Source organism: Sphaerodactylus townsendi, linkage group LG04, assembly GCF_021028975.2.
Source record: "Sphaerodactylus townsendi isolate TG3544 linkage group LG04, MPM_Stown_v2.3, whole genome shotgun sequence".
Taxonomy (NCBI): Eukaryota; Metazoa; Chordata; class Lepidosauria; order Squamata; family Sphaerodactylidae; genus Sphaerodactylus; species Sphaerodactylus townsendi.
The window spans coordinates 82056996-82073772 of record NC_059428.1 but is presented as its reverse complement, the minus strand read 5'-3'; the positions used below and the strand labels follow the sequence as shown (position 1 = coordinate 82073772).

Sequence of the window (16777 nt, the reverse complement as noted above, 5' to 3'; positions counted from 1 at the left end):
AACGGTTTTCATAAGAACATAAGAACAAGCCAGCTGGATCAGACCAGAGTCCATCTAGTCCAGCTCTCTGCTACTCGCAGTGACCCACCAGGTGCCTTTGGGAGTTCACATGTAGGATGTGAAAGCAATGGTCTTCTGCGGCTGTTGCTCCCGAGCACCTGGACTGTTAAGGCATTTGCAATCTCAGATCAAAGAGGATCAAGATTGGTAGCCATAAATCGACTTCTCCTCCATAAATCTGTCCAAGCTTTTAAAGCTATCCAGGTTAGTGGCCATCACCACCTCCTGTGGCAGCATATTCCAAACACCAATCACACGTTGCATGAAGAAGTGTTTCCTTTTATTAGTTCTAATTCTTCCCCCCAGCATTTTCAATGAATGCCCCCTGGTTCTAGTATTGTGAGAAAGAGAGAAAAATTTCTCTCTGTCAACATTTTCTACCCCATGCATAATTTTATAGACTTCAATCATATCCCCTCAGACGCCTCCTCTCCAAACTAAAGAGTCCCAAACGCTGCAGCCTTTCCTCATAAGGAAGGTGCTCCAGTCCCTCAATCATCCTCGTTGCCCTTCTCTGCACTTTTTCTATCTCTTCAATATCCTTTTTGAGATGTGGCGACCAGAACTGAACACAGTACTCCAAGTGCGGTCGCACCACGGCTTTATATAAGGGCATGACAATCTTTGCAGTTTTATTATCAATTCCTTTCCTAATGATCCCCAGCATAGAGTTTGCCTTTTTCACAGCTGCCATACATTGAGTTGACATTCCCATGGAACTATCAACTAAGACGCCCAAATCCCTTTCCTGGTCTGTGACTGATAGCACTGACCCCTGTAGCGTGTATGTGAAGTTTGGATTTTTTGCCCCTACGTGCATCACTTTACATTTTGCTACATTGAACTGCATTTGCCATTTCTGAGCCCACTCACCTAATTTATCAAGGTCCGCTTGGAGCTCCTCGCAATCCTTTGTGGTTCTCACCACCCTACATAATTTGGTATCATCTGCAAACTTGGCCACCACGCTACCCACCCCTACTTCCAGGTCATTTATGAATAGGTTAAAGAGCACTGGTCCCAATATGGATCCTTGGGGGACACCACTCCCCACATCTCTCCATTGTGAGAATTTCCCATTCACACCCACTCTTTGCTTCCTGTTTCTCAACCAGTTTTTAATCCATAGGAGGACTTCCCCTCTTATTCCTTCATTGCTGAGTTTTCTCAATAGTGTCTGGTGAGGAACTTTGTCAAAAGCCTTTTGGAAATCCAAGTAGACAATGTCCACTGGTTCCCCCTTATCCACATGCCTATTTACATCCTCAAAGAACTCTAGTAAGTTTGTAAGACAGGATTTGCCTCTGCAAAAGCCATGCTGACTCTTTCTCAGCAGGTCTTGCTTTTCTACATGTTTAATAATTTTATCTTTAATGACAGATTCTACTAATTTACCAGGAACAGATGTCAAACTGACTGGCCTGTAATTTCCCGGGTCCCCCCTAGATCCTTTCTTAAAGATTGGTGTGACATTGGCCATCTTCCAGTCTTCAGGGATGGAGCCTGATTTCAAGGATAAGTTGCATATTAAAGTGAGAACATCAGCAATTTCATGCTTGAGCTCTTTAAGAACTCTTGGGTGAATGCAATCTGGGCCAGGGGATTTGGTAGCATTTAGTTTATCAATGGCTGCCAGAACTTCTTCCTTGTCTACCACTATCTTCTCTAGTTCCTCGGATTCGCCTCCTAAGAAGCTTGGTTCAGGTGCAGGAATTTTCCTCACCTCCTCTTGGGTGAAGACAGATGCAAAGAATTCATTCAGCTTTTCTGCAATCTCCCTGTCATCTTTTAGCACACCCTTGTTCCTTTGTCATCTAACGGGCCTACCGCTTCCCTTGCTGGCTTCCTGCTTTTGATGTACTTGAAGAACTGTTTGTTGCTGGTTTTGATGTTCACAGCCCCTCCCTTACAGCTAACTTGCTTCTCTTTTGCCACCATTTGTGTTCTCTCTGGTATTCTTTATCAGTTAACTTGGACTTCCATTTTCTAAAAGACATCTTTTTTTCCCTAATAATTTCCTCAACGTCCCTTGTTAACCATGGTGGCTTTCTTTTGGACGGGGTGCTGCCTTTTCTAACCTGTGGAACACATTCCAGCTGAGCTTTTAAGACTGTGTTTTTAAATAACCTCCAAGCATCTTGGACATTTTTGACTCTCTTGATTTTCCCTTTCAGCTTCCTGCGCACTATCCCCCTCATCTTTGAGAAATTTCCCTTTCTGAAGGCAAATGTAACTACATTAGTAGTTGTCACTTGTTCGCATGCAGAGATACTGAATCTGACAGCATTGTGGTCGCTGTTCCCTATCGGCTCAACAACACTGACTTCCCGCACCAGGTCCTGGGTCCCACATAGAATTAGATCTAGGATCACCTCTCCCGTGGTTGGTTCTACAACCATCTGCTCTAAGCCACAGTCATTTAGCATATCCAGGAATGTTCTCTCCTTACTATGACCTGAACATGCATTTTTCCAGTTTATATGGGGATAGTTAAAATCTCCCATTACCACGACATTTTTGCTTTTGTTGGCAAAAAACATTTTCCTGCCAAAGATTCTACAAACTGTATTAATTCAAGTATTAATCTTCTCAGTTTCTTTGCATGCATTCAAGTAACAACAGCATCCTTGGTTATGACTGGTTTTCCTGTATTTCTTGCTTCAGGTACATGTGGGTGCTTGGCACTTTTTGCTTATGTTATTTTTTTTTATGTCAGGTAGATTCTGCTAGTGTTCACAGCTACACACTTAAACAAAATCTGTGAGCTTTGGTTTGAGTACTTGTAAGAAACAGCAGTAATTTTTCTCCTGATATATGCTTACTTCATTTGTTTAATAAATGCGAACCTTGCTTATTTCAGTTCCTGGAATTTGTCTTGTTCTTGCTTTGTAGTTTTGCCAATCTGAGAATATTCCCTCATGGGTTGGTGTTGGTTGATGTTCAGAGTTACAATGACATGAAAAGAGAAGAAGAAGCAGTGCAGGTATGTCTTTAACTTAAATAAAATGAAAATTTCAGAAAAATGGAGTAGTGGCACATGAAATAACCCCAAATATGCACATGAACTGATTCATATAAATTAGATAAAAATGTGATCTATAACCTTTCTGGTTTAGAAAGGAAGAATAATATTAGATTTAATTGTGAATCTTGAGGAATATCAGCAGAGGCAGGCAATGGTAAATCACCTCTCTGAACATTTTTTGTCTTGTAAACCCTATGAATTGCCATAAGTTCACCTTGATATGATGGCATTTCCCACCACCAACAGGAGGATACTGTGTGGTTTTTTGTTTGTTTTCTTTTTCCACACACTTTATTCAAGTTGCATGTACCTTGAGCATTTTGTTGTAACAGCATATGCAGTGGTTGCAATTCATCTGGATAGCTGCCTAACTGGAAATGAAATGTAAAGAGCCCTTCTCCACCCTCAGAACAGCAAACAAAAGTGAAGGTTTTAAACAAATGAAAGGGTAAAAGTAAAAGAGTAGGTTATAGGTCTGTGAATGGCTACTACAATTCTGTGATACAAGCCAGCATGGTGTAGTGCAGGGGTAGGGAACCTGCAGCTCTCCAGATGTTCAGGAACTACAATTCCCATCAGCCCCTACCAGCATGGCCAATTGGCCATGCTGACAGAGGCTGATGGGAATTGTAGTTCCTGAACATCTGGAGAGCCGCAGGTTCCCTACCCCTGGTGTAGTGGTTCCATCTTGTGGAATGGCCTCCTTGAAGAGGCCTGGAAGGTCAGAAGTATGTGAAACACAAATGTTCAGGAGGGTATTTTGCTTTTAGTGCTTGTGATTTTTACCTTTATAATCCATTCCGCACATCGTTTATAGTTTATCTTGCAGTTTGGTGTTTGCATCGTTCTCTAATTCTGTATAGTTAATCCTGATTGCATATCGGATGTCTCATGATGTCTGAATTAATTAAAAAAATATTTTTGTAATCCCACTTGAATTTCAGTGAGAAAGGTAGGCTATAAATGAAGTTAGCAAGAAAATAAACCTCATATTACTCAGTGGAAGCACTCAGGTTGTTCTGAACATTGTTGTGGGAATATACCTCGTACCTCCGGGACCGCATTACCCCATATGTCCCGGGTCGACCTCTGCACTCAGCAGAGGCCAATTTACTGGAGATCCCTGGCCCCTCAATGATGCGGCTGGCCTCCACTCGGGCCAGGGCCTTTACGGCTCTGGCCCCTGCCTGGTGGAACACTCTACCACCAGCTGTCCGGGCCCTGCGGGACCTTGGAGAGTTCCGCAGGGCCTGCAAGACTGAATTGTTCCACCGGGCCTTTGGAGAGACCAGCCGCTGAGGGTGCCCTGCCCTGCCCTAACATCATCGGGACCCATTATTCTCTTTTGGGAGGGTTGCGTATGGGTTTCGTGGGATACTGTTTTAGAATGTAAATTTTTAACTTATATATATGTTTTTATACATGATATTATATTGTTCACCACCCTGGGCCTTTCGAGGATAGGGCGGCATATTAAATAAATAAATAAATAAATAAATAAATAAATAAATAAAACATAAGAGATTACATTCAATAGCCTGAGCTCTTTGAAAAGATAAAAATGCAACAACAACAACAATAATAGCTTGGATTTATACCCCCCTTTCTCTCCTGTAAGGGGACTCAAAGGGGCTTGCAATCTCCCTCCCCCCACAAACATTCTGTGAGGTGGGTGGGGTTGAGAGAGTTCTGAAGAGCTGTGACTAGCCCAACACAGCTGGCATGTGTTGGAGTGCACAGGCTTATCTAGTTCCCCAGATAAGCCTCCACAGATCAAGTGGCAGAGCGGGGAATCAAACCCGGTTCTTCCAAATTAGAGTACACCTGCTCTTAACCACTACACCACTGCTGCTCAAATAGAGATTGATGTTTGTTTCTTGGGAAATTAGCTTGTTTAAATCTGATCATCCACATCTTAGACGACTAACAACCCAAAGGCAGCGTTGGGGGCATGCCAGTGGATTTGCTGTCCTGAGGCACTTACCCCAGCAGAGGGGCAAATTCACCAGCAGGCAACTTCCTAGTCATTCTAGAGTTGTGGCTGGTGTTGGAGGTGACATTAGTCAGCTTCCACTCAAATGCCGGCGCCCAAGGAGGGCTTTTTGGCGGTGGGGTTTTTTGTTGGTTTTTTGTCTCTCTGTGCCACCAAGAAGCCCTCTTGAAGGAGGTAGGCAGGCTGCCGGGGGCTCTGGATTGGGTTGTAAATCCAGACATACTGCATTGGGTTGTAAATCCTGACATACTGCATCTGTGCATGGTTTGCCAGTTGCACAGTGGCAGATAGGTAGGCGCTCCATAGGGTGATTATTACTGTCCAGAGAATTATTGGATGCCCTCTCCCCTCTTTAGAAGACCTTTATAACTCCCTCTGCTTAAAAAAAGTTCAGTATATTCTGAAGGACCCATCTCACCCGGCATATTATTTTTTTGAACTATTACCATCTGGCAGAAGATACAGAATCATGAAGACCAGGACAACTAGGCTCAGAGACAGCTTCTATCCTAGAGCTGTGCTATGTTAAACTCCGTGGCGATGTGTTGACGTGGTGGTGGCTGTGTAGAGATGGATGTGTAGGGATGGCTGTAAGTTGGGGTGTGTGGATTGAAGAGATGTTCATCGGGGGATGTTTTGTATTTTAGTTGTTTTGTATTTTCGTTGTGTGGGCACAAGGCACAATGTGTGCGCACAATGACATTGAAGTTATCATTCTATTCTATTCTAAATATTTGAAAGCTGGGAAAATCTTTTATTAGGAATAGCTCCCCTAAGATTCGGACATATAGGATGCATGTATGTTGATAAATATAAATAGTAATTCAAACTACTAAGCTCCAGTATAAAAATATGTTTATAAAAGTTAAGATTTATTCTGTGACTAAATAGTGAAGGCTGTATATTGTGTTGCTGTATTTCAAACTATCACTTATTTTAGTCAATATATTGGAGCTTTTAGTTTGTCTAATGTTTCTCTGATTATGGTCATTATTTCTGTATATATGTTTTGTTTTGTAGCTTCTAAACAAGGTTGAAGAAAGAATGAAAGAATTGTTTGACAAGGACATCAAAAGGGTGAAACGGTAAGGAATTTTATATATCTGGTGCTGAAACTTAAAATTTGACCAACAAAATCTGTGTGGATCCACTGATGTGACTATCTAAACAGATAGGAAGTAGTGTGCACTATGAAGTGTTCACGTGCATCAGACATATAGGAAACCCTTAATGCATACTGACTAGCTTGATTCATATACTAACTTCTCACTGCATTAAAAGCAATGTTATATATGGAGTTCATTTTGAGTCTTCTGTGCAGTCCCCCATAAGAACTGAGCATGATCAGGCCTACCTCAAAGCAGCTGTAAGCTAAAAAAAACCTGCAAGGGATAGTGTGTGTTGGAGCTTTTCCTGCCTAGAAATCACATGTTCCAGAACACACTCTCCTCTTCCCACAGTACCTTTTCGGCTACCTGAGGAGTAGGTTGTTTTTACCTAGTTCAGTTGCATTAGAAATGGTTCCTTGGAGACTGCCAATTGTTCTGCATTGTCTCTGGCTATTTCATCAAGGCTAGGACTGTGATCTGTCTTCTCCTGCCACTCCCCCTACTTTCATGTGGCAGGCTACGGGATTTAGTCTATCAAAATAGCCCCAAAAGTTCAGGAACTGCAATGTCAAAATGACCCAGACTGATTAATGTGATTTGTGCCTCTTGTTTCTTGGTGAAGGTTATAATATGTCAACATGCAGAGTCTGCCAGCAATTCACTCTGAAGGGTTGGAGTGATCAGGCTTCTAAGCTAAAAGTGGCCTTCTGCGGGGAAATAAGCCCTCCAATCTACTGAGGCACCCTTGAAACTGACTTTGGCCAGGATAGGCCTCAAAGTTATCCTTGTCAGCTTTTGTGCGATCAGTTCCATCTGTACAATGTTCCAAGTCACAATGGTGCTGATCCCAGTCCCCTTCCTCATTGATTCCAAGATCTGCATCAGAACTACCTGCAAGGAAATGTTAAATTAAAACTAAGTGTAAGAAAAAGCACAGGCTAGAACCAGGCACCAGCGTTGATATGCAGTGTGCCCCTCTGAGAGTGAGTTGGGAACGGAATGGGAACTGTCCCCAATTCCAGCTCCAGCTGAACCCGAAATGGCACCCTTGGTTTTGTGGTCACAGGCATATCCATCAATGCTGTGGCCAACTTACCTATTCTTTATGTTCCCATTGTACATTGCAAAGTGGGGAGATTTCTGTGGACCACCCAGATCGGGTATGATTAGGGACATTGTATGTGATTAGCAACACAGACCTTCAGTCCCAGCCACTGTTTCTAAGAGGCCCCTGCCTCCTGTGTTCAGATCTGAGCTAGAAGAAGCATTTGCCAGCGTAAGCTCAGAGGGGCCATCGGGTCCAAGTCATACTCTGAGCCCTTCCTCCACATCCCCCGTGGAGGATTTAAAAATGTACACCTAACAGATGCTGCACATCACCCACTCACTTGAAATCAAGGTTTCTGTTTTGGTACTCATGACACTAGTAGCCCAGGGGCATTGTACAAGATAACTTCTGCTCTCAGGTAGAGGTGGCAACTCTTGGAACAGTCCTTAGCAGGTCTACTTAAAATACTCAATTTTATTCAAGTGGGGATTACTCCCAGGAAAGTGTTAGGATTGCTGCCATAGTCCTGTGCATTGAGGCAGAGACTGCTGCTGTTTTGCCTTCAGAGTATGAGAGGGGAAGAAATAACCATTTTGTTGAGCTACAGAAGCCACTCTTTGCTTGAGCAGCATGAAGGTGAGGGTCAGCTGGTTAACAGTAGTGGGCCAAAAAATGACAGTAGAAACAATTTAAAGGCATGCCTGCCATACTGTGTGGAATAAATGTGTGAGTGGAATCACATGTGGCAAGTGCAGCACTTCATTCTTGGAATCCTCAAGCACGAAAAGCGAAGGACAGTATAAAAGTTGCATATTAAATAAGTGTTCACTGCTCCATGCCCAATCAAGCTCATGCTGCCTTGGGAAATGAAAATATTATTATGTTTCTACCCTAATAAAGAATTAATTTATGTGAGAAGTAATTAAGATGGAATTAAATATTAAGATTTGTGTTTTTCACCAAAGGTTAAATACTGTTGAGTACCATACTTTGTTTTTTTACTTTTAAATAGTTTGTCTCTATCTGAGTTCTGTATCTGTTAGGTACTGCCTGCCTTCTCTCAAAATATGTTGCCTGAATAAAATGTTGAGAATCATGCTAAAGTTTTCCAGGAACAGGAAAATAGTTCAGTTTCAGTTTCTATTCTTCTGTTATGCCTTTATTTTTATGTAAAAAGCAGCATGTAAAATGTATAAAAACTTTAAATCAAACATAGATACCTGTCATTCTTTGGCAGGTTTCAAACCATCAAATAGCATCTCTTGTATATACTGATCAACCCAGGAATTTCTGGTGTGCATTTTTACTATCAACCATAGGCCCTTTCTGCACGGGCGATATACAGCCGCCCAGGGACGCAAAAAATGCCGTCCTGGCTGTCCAAAAGTGGCATGAAGCCGCTGCTTTTAACCTTGCTAAACAAGTGAGGTTTTTGCAAAGCAGCGTCTTCCCATCAGCGCGGTGCGAACTGCACCGCTGGGAAGACGCTGCTTTAAATGCTTGATGCCGTCATGTTCAGCGCCACCCTGAGGAGATGTATTCCACGCTGCCCTCTGACCCCTGGAGGTCAGAGGGCAGCGTGGGCGGGTCCCTGCAGCCCTCCGGGGCGACGCTGGACATGACGGTGAGTGGAGGGGGCTGATTGAGAGGTGGAGGCTCGTTTCCGCCCATGTGCGGAAAGGGCCATAGAGTCAACGTAAACAACAGAATGTAACCATCTTTTTAAAAAGTCTCTGAATGTTGAAGGTTTCTTGTTCTTGTGATATGATTAACCTCTTGAAAATACATTTATTTGGCTTTATTTGGCTGTGATATGATTAACCTCTTGAAAATACATTTATTTGGCTTCAAATCTGTGGCTGATTAGTGACGCACAATTCCTGATACTTTTAAAAGTTTTAAAAGAGTCCCTTTTTTTGTTTGAAACACTTGGATACGAGTGTACAGGTGCATCTGGGAAGTTAACATTGTATAGACTTAGAACTAATATCTCTTTAGTAAGCTGCACAAACTTAACCTTAAAATGTCTTTTTGTTGTTGTTCTCAGGTTGCCAGCCATTGTGAGAGGAGATGCCATTGATAAATACTGGCCCACAGCAGATGGACGATTAGTGGAATACGACATTGATGAAGTTGTTTATGATGAAGATTCTGCATACCAGAACATAAAAATTTTACATTCAAAACAATTTGGAAATATTCTTATTCTCAGTGGAGATGTTAGTGAGTATTATCTTACATTATGCTGGCAGTTACTGTGGAGTATGCTTGCACAGCTTGTGATCTGTTGTGTCAAATACAATTCACCAACCGTGTATTGTGGCCTGCTAGATGCTTAAGCATTCCAACACTGCCCCTTTCTTTTCTTCTCTCTTGACAACAGAAACACAAGGTAACCCAAACCACTGGTCTACTATAAAATTGTAGATTTTCCATTGCTTGGAATTATCTCCTGCCAATAACTTAAATGTGGCTTAGCAATTTTCTGTATTAAAGATTTTGTTGGGAGGAAAATCTGCTACAAGCAGTGCCAGAACTGTGAACTGATAATTCTGTTTTCTTCCACAGCTGATGTTCTGTTCAATTTAACTGTAATGGGGAACGTTGAATCTGATAAAGTAGACTGTAATCCACAAATGCCTATGATTCAATAAATTTTGAAGTTTTTAAGCTGGAAGGAAAAATAAGAATCAGCCAATTACTATGTATGGATTATTTGTGGTTAATATCAGTAGTTATCCCAGGGGTAATAGATGACTATGTGTTAGGGCCCTCCTTCTGCATAGGTGACCTGTTGCCCTTCTCACTCTTCTGTGGCATGCTTTTGAAGCCTCTTTAAGTGCTCTTGCCCTAACCTGCTAATTATTTGGGCTATTACCAGGGCCAGGGTGTCACGGGCTTTGCTCTCTGACAAGGACGGAGGGCTAGCCATGACGCAGGGGTTGGAGCACCACCCCTCTTAGGTGCCCATTCCAGCCCCATCTGCTCTTTTCTCCTTTTCCTCACTCTCCTGTCCAACTGCAGCACTGCCCATATTCAGCCAAGGTTATCATAGCCAAATTGTGGCAGTTTGCAGCAGAAGCCACAGATTGACCTGGTAGCCTCTGTTGAGGCCCTTTCATCCCTGGTCTATGATTGTCCCCTTATTGCTGAGTGATGGCATTTGGCACTGGTGTCCCTGACTCTTCATCCTCCAAGAGAGGTGATGCAGTTCACTCCCTATTGAGACATCTGGTGTGCTCTCCAGATCCCAGTTCAGGAATTCCATCTCTGCTGGGGGCCTCTTGAGGTAGGAGAGTTGGGAAGTCCCTGTGTGGTGCTGGGCTCATAAGTGGCAGTGGCAGCCTTGGTAGGGAGGCCGCAGTTGAGGCAAGGGTGAGTATTGCTGGCTCTAGACTATGTAAACAGGAAAAAACATATCACAGTATTGAGGACTATCATGGCAACTTAGTTGGAAAGTTAGTGCAGTATAAGCAGTATGTGACTGAAAATCTTTTAAACATTTGCTCCTTTTAGTGTGTTGGTGGCTCTAGCATTATCACTGATGATCTCTGAAAAGCTGATCACATAGTAAAGCCATAAACAAGCTGGAGATCTTTTAGGCAGAGGAAAGGGTTCCACTCTTATCAAGAGCATGAACTGAAGTTGGCGTGCAGGATAAAGAACTGGTTACCTTTTTAGAATTTCTGATCAGGAATGTACAGAAAGAGAGGTAGATGCCCTACAACAATGATCTCTCAGTGTTGGGGTGTGGGCAGAACTTTAAAAAAAAAGAATTCTGAAGGTCTTAAGTCTGGGTCACCATAAATGTAAATAAACGGAAACAATTTAAAGCAGCATTACATTATTCTAAGCCGTTTAATTTCAGATGACTTAAAGAGTATAACTGCGTAGAACTATCCAGTACTTTTTTGTAAGATATTCAGCCTTGATTCTATTCTAAAAGCATGGAAACGCAGATAGTATGCAGGAAAGGTATCAATAGGAAGTTCCTGTCATTGTACCTATGTCTCTCTTTCCCTATATATGTATATACATATATACCTATGTATGTGTTTTGAATTCCTGTGCTTTTCAAGATCTTGCTGAGAGTGACCTGGCGTATACACAGGCTATAATGGGCAGTGGAAAAGAAGACTACACTGGCAAAGAAGTGCTCATTCTTGGAGGTGGTGATGGTGGAATATTATATGAAATAGTCAAACTGAAACCAAAGATGGTCACCATGGTAGAGATATCCTTTTAATAAGTGACTTGGTATCTGTTCTTGTTTTAAAATAATCATATGTCCAATAGCAATGGATGATGGCACTGCTGTACAAATAAGATATTTGCTGGGAGGAGAGGAAATCAAGGCCAGGGTAGATGTTTCTTCATACCAGTGGTAACATGAAAGTTTTCAGGGAAATATGAAAAATTAGAAGTGGGGTTAACTTCCACCCTTGGAGAAAAAGCAATATTTGTGCATACATCATTACGAGAAAAGGTGAAAAAATGTAGATTGGGGCAAGAGAACAGCAGGTGCAGCATCAAGTGCAAGTAGATTGACTGGGGCAAGAGAACAGCAGTTACAAGGAGATGGTTGAGAAAAGGAAAGAAAAAGGAAGATTGGACATGTAGGAAACAGTTGGATGAATGAGGATAATAAAATGGACAACTGAGTGGGTGGATGGGGGAGTGGAACTTAGTGATTGGACAAACATAAGGAAACAAAACAAAAAATTAGGTCATTAATTGGCAGAGAGTGGGGAAATAGACAATTGGAAGGGGGGAGGAAGGAATAGGAGCCACCATAAAGAAGAAGCAGCCAGTGAAGGAAAATAGGATTTCATCTGCCCATAAGCTCTTCCTAGTTTTTTTAATTTTTTTATTGTTATTTCAATGTAATACCCCAAAGCAGACTTAGAGCGGCTCACAGTGTAGTTATACAGTACAGTTACATGAAATGCAATGTAAAATAATATTATAAAATTGATGATCTCATAACAGAATACAGATGTGCTAAAAACTTAACTAAGGGTGGAATAACTTACCACTTCCACCCCTCCCAATTTGCTAAAAGGTGGAGGAAAAGGAGAGGGGAAGAGGAGGAACCAAGATGGACCTATTACTTCCTGTCGCTGCACTCAACTATAAGCCTGGCGGAATAGCTCTGTCTTGCAGGCCCTGTAGAATTGAGATGAGTCCTGCAGGGCCCTGGTCTTGTTTGACAGAGCATTCCACTAGGCCGGTTCCATGGTTCCATATTCTACCGAACTCCTTGTTCACTTTATCTTGGAAACTCAGATCATTTTAAATTCTTTGTTGTGTTTTCAGTACCTTAAATGTGGTTCCAGTACTATAACTTATAGTTCAGACAGAGGCTCCTTGAGTGCATCCGTGCTTTACTAAATTATCTTAAGCAACACAGGTAAGAATTGTCCTACTGTTGATATATAAAAGTTAGGATATTCACTCTTTAGGTGTTGCGCTACCTCAAAATAATCTTTAAGTAATATGAATATAGTATTAATAGCATATTGCGTGGTTGTAGGAAAATATTTAGATACATAGATTTATTCCCTTTAGAATTGTGTGCCAGACTAGAACCTACATATTATTGTGATCTACAAGAGCCAGTGTGATGACAGCCAGCATGGCAGAGCAGTTATGAGCGGCAGACTCTAATCTGGAGAATCATATTAGATTCCCCACTCCTCCACATTAAACCAATTCTGCAGAGCAGAACAAATGAGATGGTTTGTTGGGTTTGCACATGAACATAAGAACATAAGAACATAAGAACTAGCCTGCTGGATCAGACCAGAGTCCATCTAGTCCAGCATTCTGCTACTCGCAGTGGCCCACCAGGTGCCTTTGGGAGCTCACATCCAGGATGTGAAAGCAATGGCCTTCTGCTGCTGCTCCTGAGCACCTGGTCTTCTAAGGCATTTGCAATCTGAGATCAAGGAGGATCAAGATTGGTAGCCATAGATTGACTTCTCCTCCATAAATCTGTCCAAGCCCTTTTTAAAGCTATCCAGGTTAGTGGCCATCACCACCTCCTGTGGCAGCATATTCCAAACACCAATCACACTTGCGTGAAGAAGCGTTTCCTTTTCTTAGTCCTAATTCTTCCCCCCAGCATTTTCAATGGATGCCCCCTGGTTCTAGTATTGTGAGAAAGAGAGAAAAATTTCTCTCTGTCAACATTTTCTACCCCATGCATAATTTTATAGACTTCAATCTTACCCCACCCTCCCCTCAGCCGTCTCCTCTCCAAACTAAAGAGTCCCAAACGCTGCAGCCTCTCCTCATAAGGAAGGTGCTCCAATCTTTCAATCATCCTCGTTGCCCTTCTCTGCACTTTTTCTATCTCTTCGATATCCTTTTTGAGATGTGGCGACCAGAACTGAACACAGTACTCCAAGTGCGGTCGCACCACTGCTTTATATAAGGGCATGACAATCCTTGCAGTTTTATTATCAATTCCTTTCCTAATTATCCCCAGCATAGAGTTTGCCTTTTTCACAGCTGCCATGCATTGAGTTGACATTCCCATGGAACTATCAACTAAGATGCCCAAATCCCTTTCCTGGTCTGTGACTGATAGCACTGATCCCTGTAGCGTGTATGTGAAGTTTGGATTTTTTGCCCCTATGTGCATCACTTTACATTTAGCTACATTGAACTGCATTTGCCATTTCTTAGCCCACTCACCTAATTTATCAAGGTCCACTTGGAGCTCTTCGCTTGGACAAAACACTGTCATACTGGTCCTCGAGACACTCGCTCTAGTTTGAAGTGGATGAGACACTGCACCCCCTCCCTTCTCATTGACACACCTTCAAACTAGAGTGAAGGTTGATTTGATATGTGGGTGATTTTTGCCAAATAGCCTTTTGAGAGATTATAATGCATTTAATATTTTAATATGTTTTAACTATGAGCTTATTTATGTAGTGTTTTTAGGATGTAACTGAAACGTGTGTTAGCTGCTCTGAGCCTGGGCTTAGCTGGGGATGGTGGGGTACTAAATCAAATACATTAAAATAAAAAATAAACACAAATCCTGATTGATGATCGTGGACTAGTCACAGTTCTCTTAAATTCTGTCAGCTCTACCTACCTCACAAGGTGGTTACTGTGGGAAATGGAGGCAAGGTAATTGCAAGTTGCTTTGAGACTTTCTACAGTGGAGAAAAACAGGGTCAGGAAGCAATTTTCCTCTAGGTCACTTTGACTTGGGATGATTTTTGGTCATCTTTTGGGTATGGAGCAGGGGTCACTGGTGGGATGGTGGGGCGGGGGTTATTGTGATATTCTTGCATTGAGCAGGAGTTTGGACTAGATGACCCTGGAAGTTCTTTTCTGCTGTATGATTCTTCTGTTATGTTTGAGGTCACTAAATTTTGGCACGGATTTATCAGTTTTGCATGTCCCATTCTCTTAAACGAACATTGCAATTGTCTGAATATTCTGGAAAATATGACCTGATTTAAATTAATGATGCTGATGGGACAAAAGTGTTAATCAAGCATAATTGCTTAGCAGAGGTAAATGAAATATTGTATGAATGCAAAATCACGTAATTAAGTTTTTTTTACCTCATCCCCATCATGTTTAAATCAGACCTAAGTCTTGCTATTTAGGGGGAATGCTGTAACACTTTAGAACATAATGAGCACATCAGCATAATGATTGCTAGATACTTAACTCTGATTTAAAAACATTGATCAAATGGTGATCGACGGGTGTCGAAAATACATGCGCAAAACATGTGGGGATGTCTTGGACAATCTGAATGGAGATTGCTATCAGGTAATGTTTTCTTCATACATTCTACATTAATGGGGGGGTTTTGCTAGTGAAAATGTATGTTTGGGAGAGGTATTTTTCAAAATGTTTGCTTGATTTGTGTTAGAAAATCAATAATTTTGTGGTGCCAGATGTCCGAAAAACTGTGGAGAAATGTATTGATATAGTAATGTACAGTGGTGGGATTCAAATAATTTAACAACTGGTTGTTTAGAAGCACCATTTTAACAACCGGTTCTGCCGAAATGGTGCGAACCTGCTGAATCTATATAATTCATGTAATACATATTACCAGTGGTGGGATTCAGCAGGTTCTCACCATTTCACCATTTCGGCATCGGTACTCATTTAAAAAAATCTTTGCCACATTGTGGAGAAGCAGGAAACTTAAGACTATGAAGCAACTTGCTTTCATTAAAAATTACTTAAATGTGATTTTAAAAAGAAGACTATATATGTAGATCTTCACAAAATAAACTGAGTCAGAGACACTGAAACATTATTGGTAGTGTCTTACTTTCAAAAGTAATTGTCCACAATTTTCCTTAAATATTGTATAATTCAATGACGAAGAATCATCCTATCTTCAGCACAAGCAGGCTGATAATAGGCAACTGAGATATATGTTACAAATATCCTATTACCCTGTTTCCCCGAAAATAAGACATCTTCTGAAAATAAGACGTAGTAGAGGTTTTGCTGAAGTTCTAAATATAAAGCATCCCCCGAAAGTAAGACATAGGAAAGTTTTTGTTTGGAAGCATGCCAGTCGAACAGAACACCAGAAAAATAAGACATCCCCTGAAAATAAGACATAGCACATCTTTGGGAGCAAAAATTAATATAAGACACTGTCTTATTTTTGGGGAAACGGGTATTACTGTAACATCACAGGTAAAATCCAATGCATGTAGGTTATTATGCAAGAGTTATGCCTATTTAATGAATGTTAGGTTGAATCTCCTTTCTATATATATCCTATCCCTCTGTTCAGCAAAACCTGAAGCCTTCCTCCAATTTAAGTAACTCTTTATTGGATAAAAGAATCACTTCAGTTGTAGAAAATCTTCAGACTTTTCTGACTCAGACAAATGGCAGGATAAAAGCCAGAGCTAAGGGCTGTACTATTTAGGGCTGTACATGCATGCGTGGAGCAAGGGGGAACTGAGCCCAGGGCACGCACGCACCCTGTGTCCCTGCCGGGGCACTGCCCACCCCTGCCACACCCCAGAATTTCCCCCTCCATGGCCCAGCCACGGTCCTGCTGCAGTGGCGCCCGGGGCTTCACACCCCTCCCTGTTGGCACTCCGCCACTGTGTTCGTGTCAATCATTTTTGTTGTCATGCTTAGCTTAACTTTGATGGAAAGAATAGTTTGGTTTACTAGATCATCCCCCTCTCCCCCCCCCCACACACCCAGCATACTACTGGAAATGCTGCAGTATCTTTTCCTACCCCCCACCCCCACCCAGTACTAATAACTTGAGAACTGCTGCCATAACAAAAAGCCAAAATTCCACTACATTTTTCAGGTTCTGATAGAAGATTGTATCCCAGTACTGAAGAGATATGCCAAAGAAGAAAGGATGTTCGATTATGTAATTAATGATTTGACCGCTGTTCCAATCTCTACTTCTCCTGAAGAAGGTTAATTATTTTCCCAGATATGATCTTTCTAATGCAAAATCTTGCTTGCAGCTGCATCTGAATTAAAGGAAGTGCTGGATGGGGAAAGTAGATACACAT

The 16777-nt window shown here is 41.7% G+C and overlaps 1 protein-coding gene across 2 annotated transcripts in view; it reads left to right on the top strand.

Moving 5' to 3' along the window:
• The window catches only part of SMS (spermine synthase), a 43516-nt gene that overhangs the window by 13287 nt on the left and 13452 nt on the right, over window positions 1-16777 (top strand). For both annotated transcript variants that reach the window (XR_007244243.1, XM_048493232.1), the window contains exons 3-8: window positions 2953-3043; window positions 6099-6163; window positions 9283-9458; window positions 11315-11469; window positions 14946-15035; window positions 16564-16678. Coding sequence is in view for 1 of the 2 variants with exons in the window: in XM_048493232.1 (XP_048349189.1) it covers window positions 2953-3043; window positions 6099-6163; window positions 9283-9458; window positions 11315-11469; window positions 14946-15035; window positions 16564-16678 (692 nt within the window). In the remaining variant the exon portion in view is untranslated. The remainder of the gene's footprint in view (window positions 1-2952; window positions 3044-6098; window positions 6164-9282; window positions 9459-11314; window positions 11470-14945; window positions 15036-16563; window positions 16679-16777) is intronic.